The sequence below is a fragment of the Bombina bombina genome, unplaced genomic scaffold (assembly GCF_027579735.1).
Source record: "Bombina bombina isolate aBomBom1 unplaced genomic scaffold, aBomBom1.pri scaffold_799, whole genome shotgun sequence".
Lineage (NCBI taxonomy): Eukaryota > Metazoa > Chordata > Amphibia > Anura > Bombinatoridae > Bombina > Bombina bombina.
The window spans coordinates 79,052-95,250 of NW_026512934.1; the positions used below are offsets into that span (position 1 = coordinate 79,052).

Below are 16,199 nucleotides of genomic sequence, written 5' to 3' on the forward strand. Positions count from 1 at the left end.
ACGAGATTCTCACAGATTAGTAACTCCACTCCACTGTCCCTCTCAAAACTTTCTATACCATATACTGAATAGCTACTCACCTTTTATGGTATAAATGTCTGATGTAGGTTTGTGCACATAATACACGTTGCTAGTAAGAAAATGTGTACCTGGTCTTGATAAAGGCTTAACTTCTAGCAAAACTGTCCACCCTGTGACCTTATTTTATGGATTTATAATAAAGAAATGTTTTTTAAGACCCGTGAGTGCCTTCCTATACACACACACTGTATGTACTGTAAAACCAGTAAAAAGTTAAGCAATATCAATTGGTTAAAAAGTGAACTTGATATAGAATGATGCATACTTACATCTATAAAAGCTGTCCTCAACATAAAATCTTTTACCCAGGATCCCAAGGGTTTCAGTGAGGGATAAGCAGCATCCGCCCATAATGTTGGCACATGATTGTTGAGAAAACTTTTGTATATTCTCTCCATCTCCTCAGACATTACCACAAAACCAGCAATTGCTTTATTGAGAGTCTCCAGTGAGTTCTGTTGGAAATGATGAATACAAATATTTAGTTTCATGTTTACAAAAAGTAAAAATTTAATTCTAGAAAATCCTATTTTAATTTAGTTTTACCACTTTAAACAGCTAACAAATATATATATATATATATATATATATATATATAAACAATTCAAAAATTGCAAAACAGTGTATTTTATACAAACAATATGACCATGGCTAGCTTTGTCAGCTGCTGACTCGAGCCCGGGGTGGCTCTGCCAAATGAGGCAATGGAGGGAGGAGTTTGGCTATTGAAAACAATTACAACAAACAAGATCTTAATTTGTTTAGACTTGGCTGATATGGTTATTTTATAGCAATAAAATATAAATCTCTTGCAATTAGATGTCCATTTCATTTTCATGATTCAGGGAGTGTGGAAAAAGCAACACTTGTACAGCAAAAGCATGGTATTTTAGCGTAAAAGCAAACCTCCCAACTGCCCTTATTTGAGAGGGGCAGTCCCTGATTCTGAGTTATGTCCCTCATGGACAGCCTCATGGACAGCCATACAGATTACTGACCCATTTATAGGCTCCTTCCTCGCAAATGTGTTCTTTGCAAAGCTCACAAAGCTGTTTCTGATCAAACATCTTGACTTGTTGGTTTTATCTATTTACATTTGCATCAATTATTATGGACAAAGCTATTAGTTTTGGTTTGTGATACTTAAAAATAAAACTGCTGAGGAAAATAGCCTTCTGCCCTGTAGTCTTTGTGTTCTAAATAAAATGAGATGCCTACCAGTTTTGTTTGTGCTCTGCTGTGTTAATAAAGCTATTTGCTAAATAACATAATGTAGCATATAATTACTGGTAGTGTATGAGAAATGCAGCACATTGATGTGATATACTTAGATTTTGCAAAGGCATTTGATACAGTGCCACATGAGAGATTAATGCACAAAATTAAGGGACTGGGAATAGCTGAAAATGTTAGCTCATGGATAAATAACTGGATAAAAGATAGGGAGCAACGAGTAGTAGTAAATGGATCATACTCAGATTGGACAAAGGTAATCAGTGGCGTCCCCCAGGGATCAGTACTGGGCCCTGTTCTTTTTAATATTTTTATAAATGACTTGGAGCAAGGATTAAATAGCGACATCTCTATTTTTGCAGATGATACTAAGTTAAGTAAGGTCATTAGGTCAGAGCAGGACGAACTCTCTTTACAAAGGGATTTGCTAAAATTAGAACTATGGGCAAGTGAATGGAAAATGAGATTTAATACGGAAAAATGTAAGGTTCTACATTTTGGAAGTAAAAATAAGCAGGCTACGTATTTTTTAAATGGGACAAGACTTAGCCAAACACAGGAGGAAAGGGATTTGGGAGTAGTAATAGATAACAAGCTAAAGATGAGTGCACAATGCAGGGCAGCGGCTTCAAAGGCTAATAAGATACTAGCATGTATTAAAAGAGGCATTGATTCAAGGGAGGAAAGCATAATTCTGTCATTATATAAAGCCCTGGTAAGACCTCACCTTGAGTTTGGAGTGCAGTTCTGGGGACCGATTGCTAAAAAAGATATTGCAGAACTAGAAAAAGTTCAGAGAAGGGCCACAAAGCTAATAAGGGGATTGGAGAAATTAACCTATGAGGAGAGGCTAGCCAAACTGGGTCTGTTCTCTTTAGAAAAAAGGCGCTTGAGAGGTGACATGATTACTTTATATAAATATATTCAAGGCCCATATACAGAGATGGCAGAAGCTCTTTTTATTCCAAGAAAATTGTTTCTGACAAGAGGTCATAATTTAAGGTTGGAGGAAAGGAGATTTAATCTCCTGCAACGGAAACGTTTTTTCACTGTAAGAGCAATAAAATTGTGGAACTCATTACCAAAGGAGGTAGTGAATGCCAATACCATAGATACATTTAAAAATAGTCTGGATAAATTTCTGTATATAAACAAAATTCATGGATATGATTGCTAGTATTAAATGGGTCACATTTTAATGGGGTTATTTAAGCTTAACTGGAGCTTTTTGTAAGTATTTTAGATTTGTATAGGTTGAACTCGATGGACTTCAGTCTTTTTTCAACCTTATCTACTATGTTACTATGTTACATTTTAATGGAAGAGATACTGTTAGGTACTAAATATATTACTACAATCAACTTTAAAACATGCAAAATGTAAAAATGTAAAAGTAGAGTATATAAGAATAACTATTATTATGAGGTTATACTAAAATTAAATATACCAAAAATAAAACTGAGTTATTAATGCATGCTACATTTATATTTGTGTACATTAGCGGCCATATAAACTTTGCACTAAAACATCTATAAATAGGACACAATTATGGAATCAGTTTTCCCAAATAGCAAAAGGAAACCACATAAACAGCTTGCACTATCAGTTACCAAGTAAACATATTTGCTGTTATTTTTTAACCCACCTATTATACGCTGATGCAAATTTTTTATTGCATTTTCTCACATCACAAAGAAAAAATATTTTAAGAATATGTTTTAAAAAATACAATAGAAAGTACATTTTGCTAAGTATAGCACTAATCTTTATTATTTTCACTAATCAAACCTATCCATCTATCTATCTATCTATCTATAGATCTATCTATCTATCTTGATCAATCGATCAATCTCGATCTGTATCTATCTATCTGTATGTAACAACGTCTGTAGCTATGCCTGTCAATCTATCTAATCCGCCAGTGCACTTTTGTAGTCTTCTAAATGAATATTGTATCAGTACTATCAAGTGTATGAATGGGGCAATTACTATGACTTAAAGGGACACTAAACACATATTGTAAACTACATGATTATAAACCATCATATATAAGAATAATTTTGCAATGCAAACTGCAGCTTTATTTTGTCAAATGAGTATATTGTTTTATGTGTATTCGTTTCACTGATGTCACTGTCCCCCAGAACAAAAGAACCATTGCTAACCAATCCCAAACTAATATTCATATAAAGCACAAACTTTGTTTGCACATGTACAGACTGGGGGTAGCCTGTCTTCCTGTATTCCCTTAAGGTGGTTTAGGACTGATTCAGCTTGGTTACTATTGCAAAGAATGATTTGCCTATCATGATTGTTGATGCAAAACTGATAATCTACCTTTTAAAACCATGTGACACCACAGAAGCTTAGTGAGGGAGGGAAAAGTAAACAAAAGCTCACATAAACAGCCTTAAAGTATTAACCTAAGCCTCCCTGAGTGAAAGTGAAACAAACACATTTTTAGATGTATTTTACAACAGAAGTAAATTTAAAAGTGCCTTACAATAACATGCTCTGTCCGAACCATAAGAGTTTCATTTTGACTTTCATGTCCCTTTAAAATATATGAAATAATAAAATCAAATACAAGACAAATAATAAGAGGATATCACTTACTTTGACTACTTCAATGAGTTTATTAAACCTGTCTACTTCTTGTCCAAGTACAGTTGTTAAAGAGTTAACCCGTCCATTGGAGTCTTTAGTAAACAGTGCTTCTGATGCGGCATCCATGTCTAGTTTTTCTGTAATATAAAGTTATATTTTATTATATATATATATATATATATATATATATATAAAGTTCCAAAAAAGAGCACTCTCACCATAGTAGCAACTGCCAGGGTGCCAACGGTTGAATGTAACAGGTAAGGGACGGCACTCATTGGTCTTTTTTAAAGTGTACTTTTATTGAAAAAAGCGTGACGTTTCAGGGACACACTTCCTTGTCTAAGGAAGGGTAGTGTGTGTTCGAAACATCACGCTTTTTTCAATAAAAGTACATTTTAAAAAAGACCAGTGAGTGCCGTCCCTTACCTGTTTTATATATATATATAAAATATATACATATTAATTTACAATGGCATTCATTCACGCGCAACATTATAATTATACATACACATACCACTAACATTTTCTGAAGCTCTGGCTGTGTTTTGGAGGGAAGAGCCCTGTTGGGTGGTGCTGATCTGTATTCTCTTATGGGTTGGACTGGCCCAGTGGCGCTTCTAGTGAGTAAGTACCCCAAATGAGAGTAAAAAAGTAAAATTAACTGCTCCCTGCCTCTGTTCGTACAGACAGGCCACATGCCCCTCCTGCCTAATCAGTATGAAAATAAAAAAGCCCCCCCATAATAAAGGCACCCCCTATTCTAAACTAAACTACCCATAGCCCTTAAAAAGGCCTTTTGTAGGGCATTTCCCTAAGTTAAACAACTCTTTTATGTTTAAAAAATACCCCCCTAACAGTAAAAAACCCCCACCCACCAAAACCCACGAAATAATAAAACCTAACACTAAAAAAACCTAAACTACCCATTGCCCCTAAAGGGGCATTTGTATGGGCATTAAATCCCATAAAAATCCCCCCAAAAATCCTAAAACTAAGGGGCATTTGTATGGGCTTTGCCCTTAAAAGGGCATTCAGCTCTTTTACTGCCCTTAAAAGAACAATCTGCTCTTTTACAGTCTATTAAATCCCTAATCTTAAAAAAATAAATAAAAATAAAAAAAATCCTAAAACTAAGCCCCAAATAGGTACTCAACGTTCCTGAAGTCTGGCGGAGAAGGGCTTCTTCCAGGCGGCTCCATCATCTTCTATCTTTATCCGAAGTGAAGGTGGCGCGGAGTGGAGGTGTGGAGCTGTCTTTCCTGATGCATGGATCCTCAGCGGCGGTCTTTAGCGGCGGCTGTCCTCAGTCACGTGGAGGCTCCTCTTCATGTGAACGTCCGTCGCACACTGAATGCAAGGTACCCCATATTTATTGGGGTACCTTGCATTTCTATTGGCTGAAATTTTTAAATCAGCCAATAGGACGAGAGCTGCTGAAATCTTATTGGCTGATTTGAACAGCTAATAGGATTTTAGTAGCTCTAATCCTATTGGCTGATTTCAAAATTTCAGCCAATAGGAATGCAAGGTACCCCAAATTGATTTCGGTAACTTCCATTTAATTTTTAGTGTACGTCAGAGATCGAATGAAGAGGAGCCTCCACGCCGCTGAGGATCACCACCGCTCCGTACCTCCGCTTTGTGCCGCCTACGCACAGTATGAAGATAGAAGATGATGGAGCCGCCTAGAAGAAGATCTTCTCCGCCGGACTTCAGGAACGGTGAGTATCTATTTGGGGCTTGGCTTTAGGATTTTTTTAATTTTATTTTAATTTATTTTTTTAAGATTAGGGATTTAATAGACTGTAAAAGAGCAGATTGCTCTTTTAAGGGCAGTAAAAGAGCTGAATGCCCTTTTAAGGGCAAAGCCCATACAAATGCCCCTTTAGGGGCAATGGGTAGTTTAGTTTTTTTTTGTCTTAGGTTTTTTATTTTGGGGGGTTGGTTGGTTGGGGCGTTTTACTGTTAGGAGGTAATTGGTAATTTTTTTTAAGTAAAAAGGAAATTTATGCTTACCTGATAAATTTATTTCTTTTACGATATGACGAGTCCACGGATTTCATCCATACTTATGGGATATCTCCTCCTGGTCAGCAGGAGGAGACAAAGAGCTCTACAGCAGAGCTGCATAAATAGCTCCTCCCCTCCCCCCAACCCAGTCATTCGACCGAAGTTAGGAAGAGAAAGGAAAAGCTAAGGAGCAGAGGTGACTGAAGTTCAATAAAAATAAAAACCTGTCGGAAAAAATAACAGGGTGGGCCGTGGACTCGTAAAAGAATTAAATGTACACGGATTTCATCCTTACTTATGGGATACATTACCAAAGCTATAATACACGGATGAAAGGGAGGGACAAGACAGGAACCTAAACGGAAGGCACCACTGCTTGAAGAACTTTTCTCCCAAAAACAGCCTCAGACAAGGCAAAAGTATCAAATTTGGAAAATTTGGAAAAAGTGTGAAGAGACGACCAAGTTGCAGCCTTGCAAATCTGTTCAACAGAAGCATAATTTTTAAATGCCCATGAGGAAGCCACAGCCCTAGTAGAATGAGCCATAATTCGTTCTGGAGGCTGCTGTCCAGCAGTCTCATATGCAACACAGATGATAATCTTCAAACAAAAAGAAAGAGAGGTAGCCGTAGCTTTCTGACCCCTATATTTCCCAGAAAAAATAACAAAATAACGAAGATGTTTGACAAAATTCCTTAGTTGCCTGCAAGTAGAACTTCAAGGCACGGACTACGTCCAAATTATGTAACAGACGCTCCTTCTTAGAGGAGGGGTTAGGACACAAGGAAGGAACAACAATTTCCTGATTAATATTTTTGTTAGAAACAACCTTAGGAAGAAAACCAGGTTTGGTACGTAACACTACCTTATCAGAATGGAAAATAAGATACGGAGAGTCACATTGTAATGTCGAAAGCTCAGAAACTCTGCAAGCAGAAGAAATAGCAAACAAAAATAAAACTTTCCAAGATAATAACTTAATAACTATGGAATGCATGGGTTCAAACGGAACCCCTTGAAGAACATTAAGAACTAAATTCAAACTCCAAGGAGGAGCAATTGGTCTAAACACAGGCCGGATTCTAGCCAGGGCCTGACAAAAAGATTGAACATCTGGAACATCTGCCAGACGCTTGTGTAGCAAAATAGACAAAGCAGAAATCTGTCCCTTTAAGGAACTTGCTGACAATCCTTTCTCCAATCCTCCTTGGAGAAAAGCTAAAATCCTGGGAATCCTAACCCTACTCCATGAGTAGCCCTTGGATTCGCACCAATAAAGATATTTACGCCATATATTATGGTAAATTTTTCTGGTAACAGGCTTACGAGCCTGAATTAAAGTATCAATGACCGCATCAGAGAACCCCCCGCTTAGATAAAATCAAGTGTTCAATCTCCAAGCAGTCAACTGCAGAGAAATTAGATTCAGATGATGGAAGGGTCCCTGAATGAAAAGGTCCTGCCTCAATGGAAGCTTCCACGGCGGCAGAGAGGACATGTCCACCAGGTCGGCATACCAAGTCCTGCGAGGCCACGCAGGAGCGATTAGAATCACTGAAGCCCTCTCCTGTTTGATCCGTGCAATCACCCGGGGAAGAAGAGCAAACGGAGGGAACACATAAGCTAGGTTGAACAACCAAGGCACTGCCAAGGCATCTATCAGTTCGGCCTGAGGATCCCTGGACCTGAATCCATATCTTGGAAACTTGGCATTCTGATGAGACACCATCAGATCCAATTCCAGCGACAACCACCAAAGAAGAGAGTCTCTTATCTCCTGATCCAGATCTATCTGAGGAGACAAATTTGCATAATCTCCATTCCACTGTCTGAGCATGCTCTGTTGTAGAGGTCTGAGATGAAAACGAGCAAACAGAATGATGTCCATTGCCACCACCATCAATCCAATTACCTCCATGCACTGAGCCACTGATGGCCGAGGATTGGACTGAAGGGCTCGGCATGTATTCAAAATCTTTAACTTTCTGACTTCCGTCAAAAAGATTTTCATGGATATAGAGTTTATTAGAGTTCCCAGGAAAGGAACCCTTGTCTGTGGAATTAGTGAACTCTTTTCTAGATTCACCTTCCACCCGTGAGTCCTTAGAAAGGACAGAACCATGTCGGTATGAGACTTTGTCAATTGATAAGACGACGCCTGGATCAGAATATCGTCCAGATAAGGCGCCACCGCAATGCCCCGCAGTCTGAGAACCGCCAGCAGAGACCCTAGAACCTTCATGAAGATCCTGGGTGCCGTGGCCAGCCCGAAGGGAAGAGCCACGAACTGAAAATGTTTGTCCAGAAAGGCAAACCTTAGGAACTGGTGATGATATTTGTGGATAGGAATATGAAGTTATGCATCCTTTAAGTCCACGGTAGTCATATATTGACCCTCCTGGATCAATGGAAGAATTTTCCGAATAGTCTCCATCTTGAAGGATGGAACTCTGAGAAACTTGTTCAGACTCTTGAGATCTAAAATAGGTTGGAACGTTCCCTCTTTTTTGGGAACCACAAAAAGGTTTGAGTAAAACCCCTGCCCCCGTTCCTGTTTTGGAATGGGACAAATTACTCCCATAGTGGAGAGGTCTTTTACACAACATAAAAATGCCTCTCTTTTTATCTGGTCTACAGACAATCGTGAAAGAAGAAACCTTCCCCTTGGGAGGGAATTTTTTAACTCCAGTTGATACCTTTGGTACACGATTTCTAGTGTCCAGGTATCCTGAACATCTCTTATCCAAGCCTGGACAAAGAGAGAAAGTCTGCCCCCTACTAGATCCGGTCCCAGATCGGGGGCCACCCCTTCATGCTGTTTTGGGGGCAGTAGCGGGCTTCTTGGGTTGTTTACCCTTGTTCCAAGCCTGGTTGGGTCTCCAGACGGGCTTGGCTTGTGCGAAGTTCTCTTCCTGTTTAGCGGAAGAGGAAGAAGGGACTCCCTTGAAATTTCAAAAGGAACAAAAATAACTCTGTCTCCTTTGTTTAGATGTCTTATTCTGAGGGAGGAGGTGACCCTTACCTCCCGTAATGTCAGAAATGATCTCTTTCAGAGTCCTGTAAGGGAACATCAGAGATCACCATCAAGGAATAAGAAGTCGCATGGACCACCTGGGTCTCTTTTCTACTACCAAATCCACAAGTAGAACAGCACAAATGGTGCTGTTCTACTTGTGGATTTGATATTATTTGAGGTCATTGGCAGGACCTGGGTACATGCACCTCCTCACAGACTGATGCTGTTTTCATTTCTTTGAACATTCTCTTTTCTACTACGTTTGCCCTGTAGTACTGGCAACTTAGAGAGTATATATTGAGTGTAAAATCAGCTTACAATCAAAATATATGCTGAATACTGTACCTTTAAGGAAAAGAACACTGCTCTGTATAAGTTCACAGTTCCTGTACGCTGGCTGTTGAAAAATAACACACTGGTATAATTTAGAAAATAACTCCGTCACCTCGCCGCAGCTCCGCTGCGGCTCCTAACTGCTCCCGCGACCAGACTGAACACTCCAAACCCGGCGCACCTAAAGTCGCTTGTAAATGTCACCCAAGCAGACTTAGGAGCCGAGATGAGATGCTGTCAACCGGGACCGCCACAGTATCTGCGCTGTCAAAGCGCGCAAAGCAGTAAACCCCGCCCTTCATGGACGTAAACCACCAGTCAACCATAATGCAGACTTAGAATCATAATACCGCCATGTACCGGAACATAACAAAAACATATTTTCTTTTGAACTGTCCCCAGCGTCAGCCAGCCCAATCTAGAGCAACCCCACACAGTATGTCCCAGTGCTTCAAGGCTCATAATAAATGCCAGAGTGTCTGGTTATAAAACGTCCCCACACGTTATCTCCAAGCTCCTCTAGGTCATAACACAATGCCAGAGTGTCTGAATAAACAAACTATATCGTTTTTTTGTACTCATATCCCAGTGCTTCTGGGTTAGTAAACTGCCAGAGTGTCTGGGTCATTTCACTATCTGTTAAAGGGAGACCTCAATTCTAGTCCCCAATAGCATAGTGCCAGTACAGTTAATCAGAGATATTTTTGTGCCCAGAATAAAAAAACTGCACTTACCTCCATGCTGAGGAACAGTGAAAGTAGAAGGGTCTTAGTTAACATTCTCTAAGACCATACACATAGAAGCAGAATAAGCGTGGGAGGCGCAGTGAAGCTAAAACTCCACTAGTTCCCATAGCCTAAAAGGCTATCACTCCAGATGCTGCCCTATAATAAAATAGTACACTTTGGCACCATTTGAAAATAAAAAAAACTCTTGATTGAAGAATCTAAACTAACACCTCACTTTACCTCTTCCTATCACTAACACAGGCAAAGAGAATGACTGGGTTGGGGGAGGGGAGGAGCTATTGATACAGCTCTGCTGTGGAGCTCTTTGCCTCCTCCTGCTGACCAGGAGGCGATATCCCATAAGTAAGGATGAAATACGTGGACTCGTCAAATCTTGTAAAAGAAAGAGCTGTTTAACTTAGGGCAATGCCCTACAAAAGGCCATTTTAAGGGCTATTGGTAGTTTAGTATTAGATTAGGGGGTGTTTTTATTTTGGGTGGGTTTTTTATTTTTATAGGGGTATTAGTTCAGGTTTACATTTTTTATTTTGGATAGCTTTGTTTTTATTTTTAGTAAAATTAGCTTGGGGGTTTGTATATTTTAAACATAGACTACCCTCTGGGCAGGCTTATCGCCTAGTATTCTCATATTTTTATTCACATACAAAAGTGTTACCTGGTAGCTTTGACAAGATAGAAGTTGCCAGTTCGCTGACTATTTCATCATTGCTTTTTCCAGAGCCCCGGGCTGCAGACCTTGGTTGGACATCCAATATTGTATTAATTAAAGTGCTTGTTTCCTTACGCTGCAAAATATATTTAGTATTATTTTAATTGCATTTATTATACCACAACAGCATTATTTGCCAGTATAACTGGATAGCTGCATTTTCTCTGTGAACGTTTTTTAAAGGGATAGGAAAGTCAAAATTAAACGTGCACGATTTAGACAGAGCAAGTCATTTTAAGACACTTTTAAATTCACTTCTATTTTCAAATGTGCTTCGTTCTCTTGTCATCCCTTGTTGAAAAAGAATATGCACATATCATACCCTAGTGGGAGCTAGCTGCTGATTGGTGCCTGCACACATTTCTTTCTTGTGATTGGCTAACTAGATGTGTCAGCTTGCTCCCAGTAGTGCAATGCTGTTCTTTCAGCAAAGGATAACAAGAGAATGAAGCAAATTTGATATTAAAAGTAAATTGGAAAGTTGTTTAAAATTGTATGTTCTATCCAAATCATGAAAGAAAATGTTGGGGTTTTCTATCCCTTTAAGCATCTATATGTTAAAAAAACTGTTTGAAAGGGATGTTTTATAATTTATAAATCAGTTATGACACATAGTATTTGTTAAGATTTATGAGCTACTGGAAATTGTAAGATTGTAGCTCTATTTTTTTTTCTTCAGATTTTGAAGTTGATCATAATACATATCAAAGGATCTACACAAATCCTGGTAGACATTAATGGTGGTTTTCTGCAGAAAATCATTAGATTAGTTTTTCTAAAGTTTTTCTGATTGACACCTTTATGTATTTTTGCAAATGGTAAAACACTATAGCTTGACCATTACAAATAATCTGATGCATAGATCACAAACGATAATAATAATAATAAATAAATGCTAATCATCAAATGTTGATTGTCTCTTCTGATCGCTGCTTTACTTCAAGATTAGATCTCTGTAAGGTTCTGATCTGTAAGGGAATGTTCTTTCAGGGGACATTTACATAAAAATAGCAAATTCCCGGGACAAAAAAATAAACAATATGGTGGTCGATGACAATGTATCAGCTAAGGCCTTTTCGGCTCTTTGTCTGGCTAAAAAAGGCCACTTTTTAATTTGAACACAATCACAATAGCACTTTGTTAGGCTATTTCCTGCACCAACAATCATGTTTTTGGCTCTTCACTAAAAGAGCTAGTGTTTGGACTTAGGACGCATAAAAATGCGCCCCTATAAAAACCCAGTCACACAGCTGTGATCTTATTTGAACGTCTTATATTCATCTCTTTTCTACTAGACTGTCTCTTTAAGGCTGAGGTCCTAGTGGCTTATCTGAAATATAAATTTCCCAATAAGTAAAAGTGGTAACTGGTATTAACAACCAATATGAGTCCAGGAGACTCATATATGTTTTCTTAACAACAAGAAAATTAATACAACTGGATAGTGTAGAAAAAAAGTATTAGATTATAATTTTTGCTCTTTAGAACAGTTTTTTTTATCTTATGCTCTTTGCTGTGACTAATAAAGGACATAATATAAGATATAAGTAAGCTTTGCCACTTATCAAGCAATCACTGTGCAGCATGTATGAAGGGCAGGTCACTTAATTCCAGGGAAGGCCCTCCAGCCTCTCTGAGAGCCATGGAAAGTTTGCAGATTTAAATTACAGAAAAATCAAACAAAATACATAATGAATGTTTATTGCAATTATTTTTTCATAATTAAACATTTTATGGGGAATTCAATTTTCAGTTACAATGACATTAAACACCTTGTTAATATCATTATGTTTGTAGAAAGTGCTTCTATATATATATAGCAGGGTTAGCCTTAAGAAGTCTGGAGTGTACACTTCCACAATTGTCAAAGCTAAATTACATGAAAATGGGGCAAAATGAATAGTATATTGTTAGGTTGTTTTACTACATGTAACAAAACATTTTATATAAAAAGCTCAAGGTGTTGACTGCTCTTTTATATGTCCTTTTAATGGCAATTTTGTATTAATCCCAATTTAAATACAGAATAACATAATTTATGCTTACCAGATAAATTCCTTTCCTTCCTGGCAGGGAGAGTGCACAACTTCATTCCTTACTGTTGGGAAATACAACACCTGGCCACCAGGAGGAGGCAAAGACACCCCAGCCAAAGGCTTAAATATCCCTCCCATTTCCCCTATCCCCCAGTCATTCTGCTGAGGGAACAAGGAAAAGTAGGAGAAACATCAGGGTATAAAAGGTGCCAGAAGAAATAATATAAAAAGGGAGCCGCCCAGCAAAAACATAAATTACGGGTGGGGTCATGGACTCTCCCTGCCATGAAGGAAAGGAATTTATCTGGTAAGCATAAATTATGTTTTCCTTCCATAAGGTAGGGAGATTCCAGGACTTCATTCCTTACTGTTGGGAAAACTATACCCAAGCTACAGAGGACACTGAATGAATAACGGGAGGGAACAGAAAAAAGAGGCGAACCCTATTGTGAGGGCACCACAGCCTGCAAAACTTTTCTCCCAAAAGCTGCTTCAGCCGAAGCAAACACATCAAACTAGTAAAATTTAGAAAAAGTTTGAAAGGAGGACCAGGTAGCTGCCTTACAAATATGATCCAGTGAGGCTTCATTCTTAAAAGCCCAAGAGGAAGCCAGTGCTCTAGTGGAATGAGCCGTTATGCTGTCAGGAGGCTGTGGCCCGCTGTCTCATAAGCCAAGTTGATGACACTCCTCAACCAGAAAGATAGGGAAGTCGTAGTAGCCTTCTGCCCCTTACACTTCCCCAGATAGATGACAAACAAAGAGAAAGATTGTCTGAATTCTTTAGTAGCCTGAAGATAGAACTTCAAGGCACGAACCACATCTAGATTGTGAAGCAAAGGAAGAAACAACAATTTCTTGCTTAATGTTATGATTCAACACCAACTTAGGAAGGAACCCTAGTTTAGTGCATAAATCCGCTTTATCAGCATGAAAAAACAGATAAGGGGAGTCACATTGCAAAGCAGAAATCTCAGAAACTCTGCATGCAGAGGCAATAGCTAACAAAAAAATAACCTTCCAAGATAACAATTAAATGTCAACAGAATACATAGGCTCAAATGGAGCCTGCTGCAAAACACTAAGAATAAGATTGAGACTCCAAGATGGAGCCCCAGATCTAAACACAGGTCTGATCTTAGACAGAGCCTTAACAAAGGACTGCACATTCGGAAGCTCTGCCAATTTTTTGTGCAGTAACACTGACAGGGCCGATATCTGTCCCTTTAGGGAACTAGTAGATAAACCCTTCTCCAGTCCATCCTGGAGAAAAGCTAAAATTCTGGCAAACTTAACCTTATGCCAGGAAAAGCCACGCTCTTCACAACATTACAAGTAAGTAAGTCCTGCACACTTTATGGTAGATACGACGAGTAACTGGCTTACAAGCTTGAACCAGAGTGTCGATAACATTCTCAGAAAATCCTTTCTTGGCTAAGACAAAAAATTCAATCTCCACACAGTCAGCCTCAGAGAATCTAGATTTTGATGAACGAAGGGACCCTGTATCAGCAGATCTCTGCGATAAGGTAACCTCCACTGAGGAGATAAGGACATCCTCACCAGATCAGCAAACCATGTCCTTCACAGCCACAACTGAGCAATCAGAATCACTGATGCTCCCTCTTGCTTGAAGCGAGGCACCACAAGAGGGAGAAGCGGTAATGGAGGAAAAATATATATGAGTCAGTTCCGTCTGAGGATCCCTCGATTTTGACCCGTACCTCCGTAGTATTGAGGCGGGATGCCATGAGATCTATCTCAGGCGTCCCCCACCCATTGCATATCTCTGCAAACACCTCGGGATGAAGAGACCATTCCCCTGGGTGAAAAGATTGCCTGCTGAGGAAGTCCGCTTCCCAGTTGTCCAAACCCGGAATGTGGATCGCTAACAGCGTACATCTGTGAGTCTCCACCCACTCTAGTATCTGAGATACTTCTCTTATCGCCAAGGAACTACTCGTTCCCCCCTGATGGTTGATGTAGGCAACCGAGGTTATATTGTCTGATTGGAATCTGATAAACTGGGACGAACCCAGAAGGGGCCAAGCCTTTAAGGCATTGAAGATTGCCCGGAATTCCAAAATATTGATCGGAAGGGAGGACTCCTCCTGAGTCCACAGACATTGTGCCTTCTTGGCACCCCAAATGGCTTCCCAGCCGGAAAGACTTGCGTTCATATTCACAATCTCCCAGGACAGTCTCAAGAAGCACTACACTGTGCCACTGAGGGTTTCAAGGAGGCCTGGAGGGCAAGACATGCATAAGTTAGCTTGAAACATCTCTGATCTGTGAGGAATATTCTCATGGATATGGAGTCTATTATTGTTTCCAGGTAATTCACCCTTGTACTTGGAGTAAGAGAACTCTTTTCCAAGTTTATCTTCCATCCATGAGATCGAAGAAGATTGAGAAGGGACTCCGAATGTTCTTCTACTAGACAAAAAGATGGTGCCTGTACCAAGATATCATCCAGGTAAGGTGCTACTGCATGTCCGTCTGACATTACTAAATGCCGACAGCATACGCTGTATGCATTTAATATTGAACAAGTATTTTTAATGAAATTAGCCGCTAGCAGGGGGTGTCAATAATCCTGATCATATCGGATTGGGATGATTTCAGTCCGCCACCTCAGAGGTAGCGGACAAGTTAAGGAGCAGCGGCCTTATGACTGCTGCTTCTTAACTCATGTTTCAGGCAAACCAGAAAGCTTGCATGTAAACAGCAGCATACGCTGCTTCATAAATCTACCCCTTAATGTCTCATGATTTGGAACTTAAAGGGACATTAAACTGCTGAGTACAACTACAATAGAATGGTTACTACTCACCATGTTATTATTTTTCCTTCCGTACCTGCAGCTCTCACACTGGGCGCCACCATCTTGGAGATTATATTTGTTATGCAACTTCTAAACTGTGCAAACAAACTGCAAAAATGTAACACTTCTAATATGTGAGCCACATTGAAGTGACAGGTACAGCTGTCGAAAAGCAGATGCTTCTCCTATCACAGGATGTAACAATCAGAGAGCTACAAGATGTCGGTGCCCAGTATAAAATCCAGAGCTTTACCAAATGGATTCTGTAATGGGTTAAAATAAGAAAATGGCCTTAACCCCTGGCGCCATTCAGATATAGATCTGCGTCATGCGGTACACAGCCCATTTTACTGTGTAATGTAGGTTTATGCTCGACATATTGGAAGCCCAAGTAGTCTCGTTATCAAGTGAAAAACAAAACATTCTGCTTGTGGGCTTCCAGCATCTGCCATATATGGAGCACGATAAGTGCTCTGTTACCATATGAAGGCAGATTGCGTTGGTGCAGGCTGGCAGTGTGGGAGGGAAGATGGGAGACGGGTGAGAGTGAGGGGATGCTACACTAAGGAAAGGGGGGATGTAAGAGAGGGTGGGAGGA

General features: G+C 39.5%; 1 protein-coding gene across 1 annotated transcript in view; it reads right to left on the minus strand.

Moving 5' to 3' along the window:
• The window catches only part of LOC128644608 (dynein axonemal heavy chain 6-like), a gene marked incomplete at its 5' end in the record, with an annotated part of 93,388 nt that overhangs the window by 13,306 nt on the left and 63,883 nt on the right, over nucleotides 1-16,199 (minus strand). Inside the window, 3 exon segments of the mRNA XM_053697153.1 lie at nucleotides 351-536; nucleotides 3,931-4,058; nucleotides 10,689-10,818. Coding sequence (XP_053553128.1) covers nucleotides 351-536; nucleotides 3,931-4,058; nucleotides 10,689-10,818 — 444 coding nt within the window.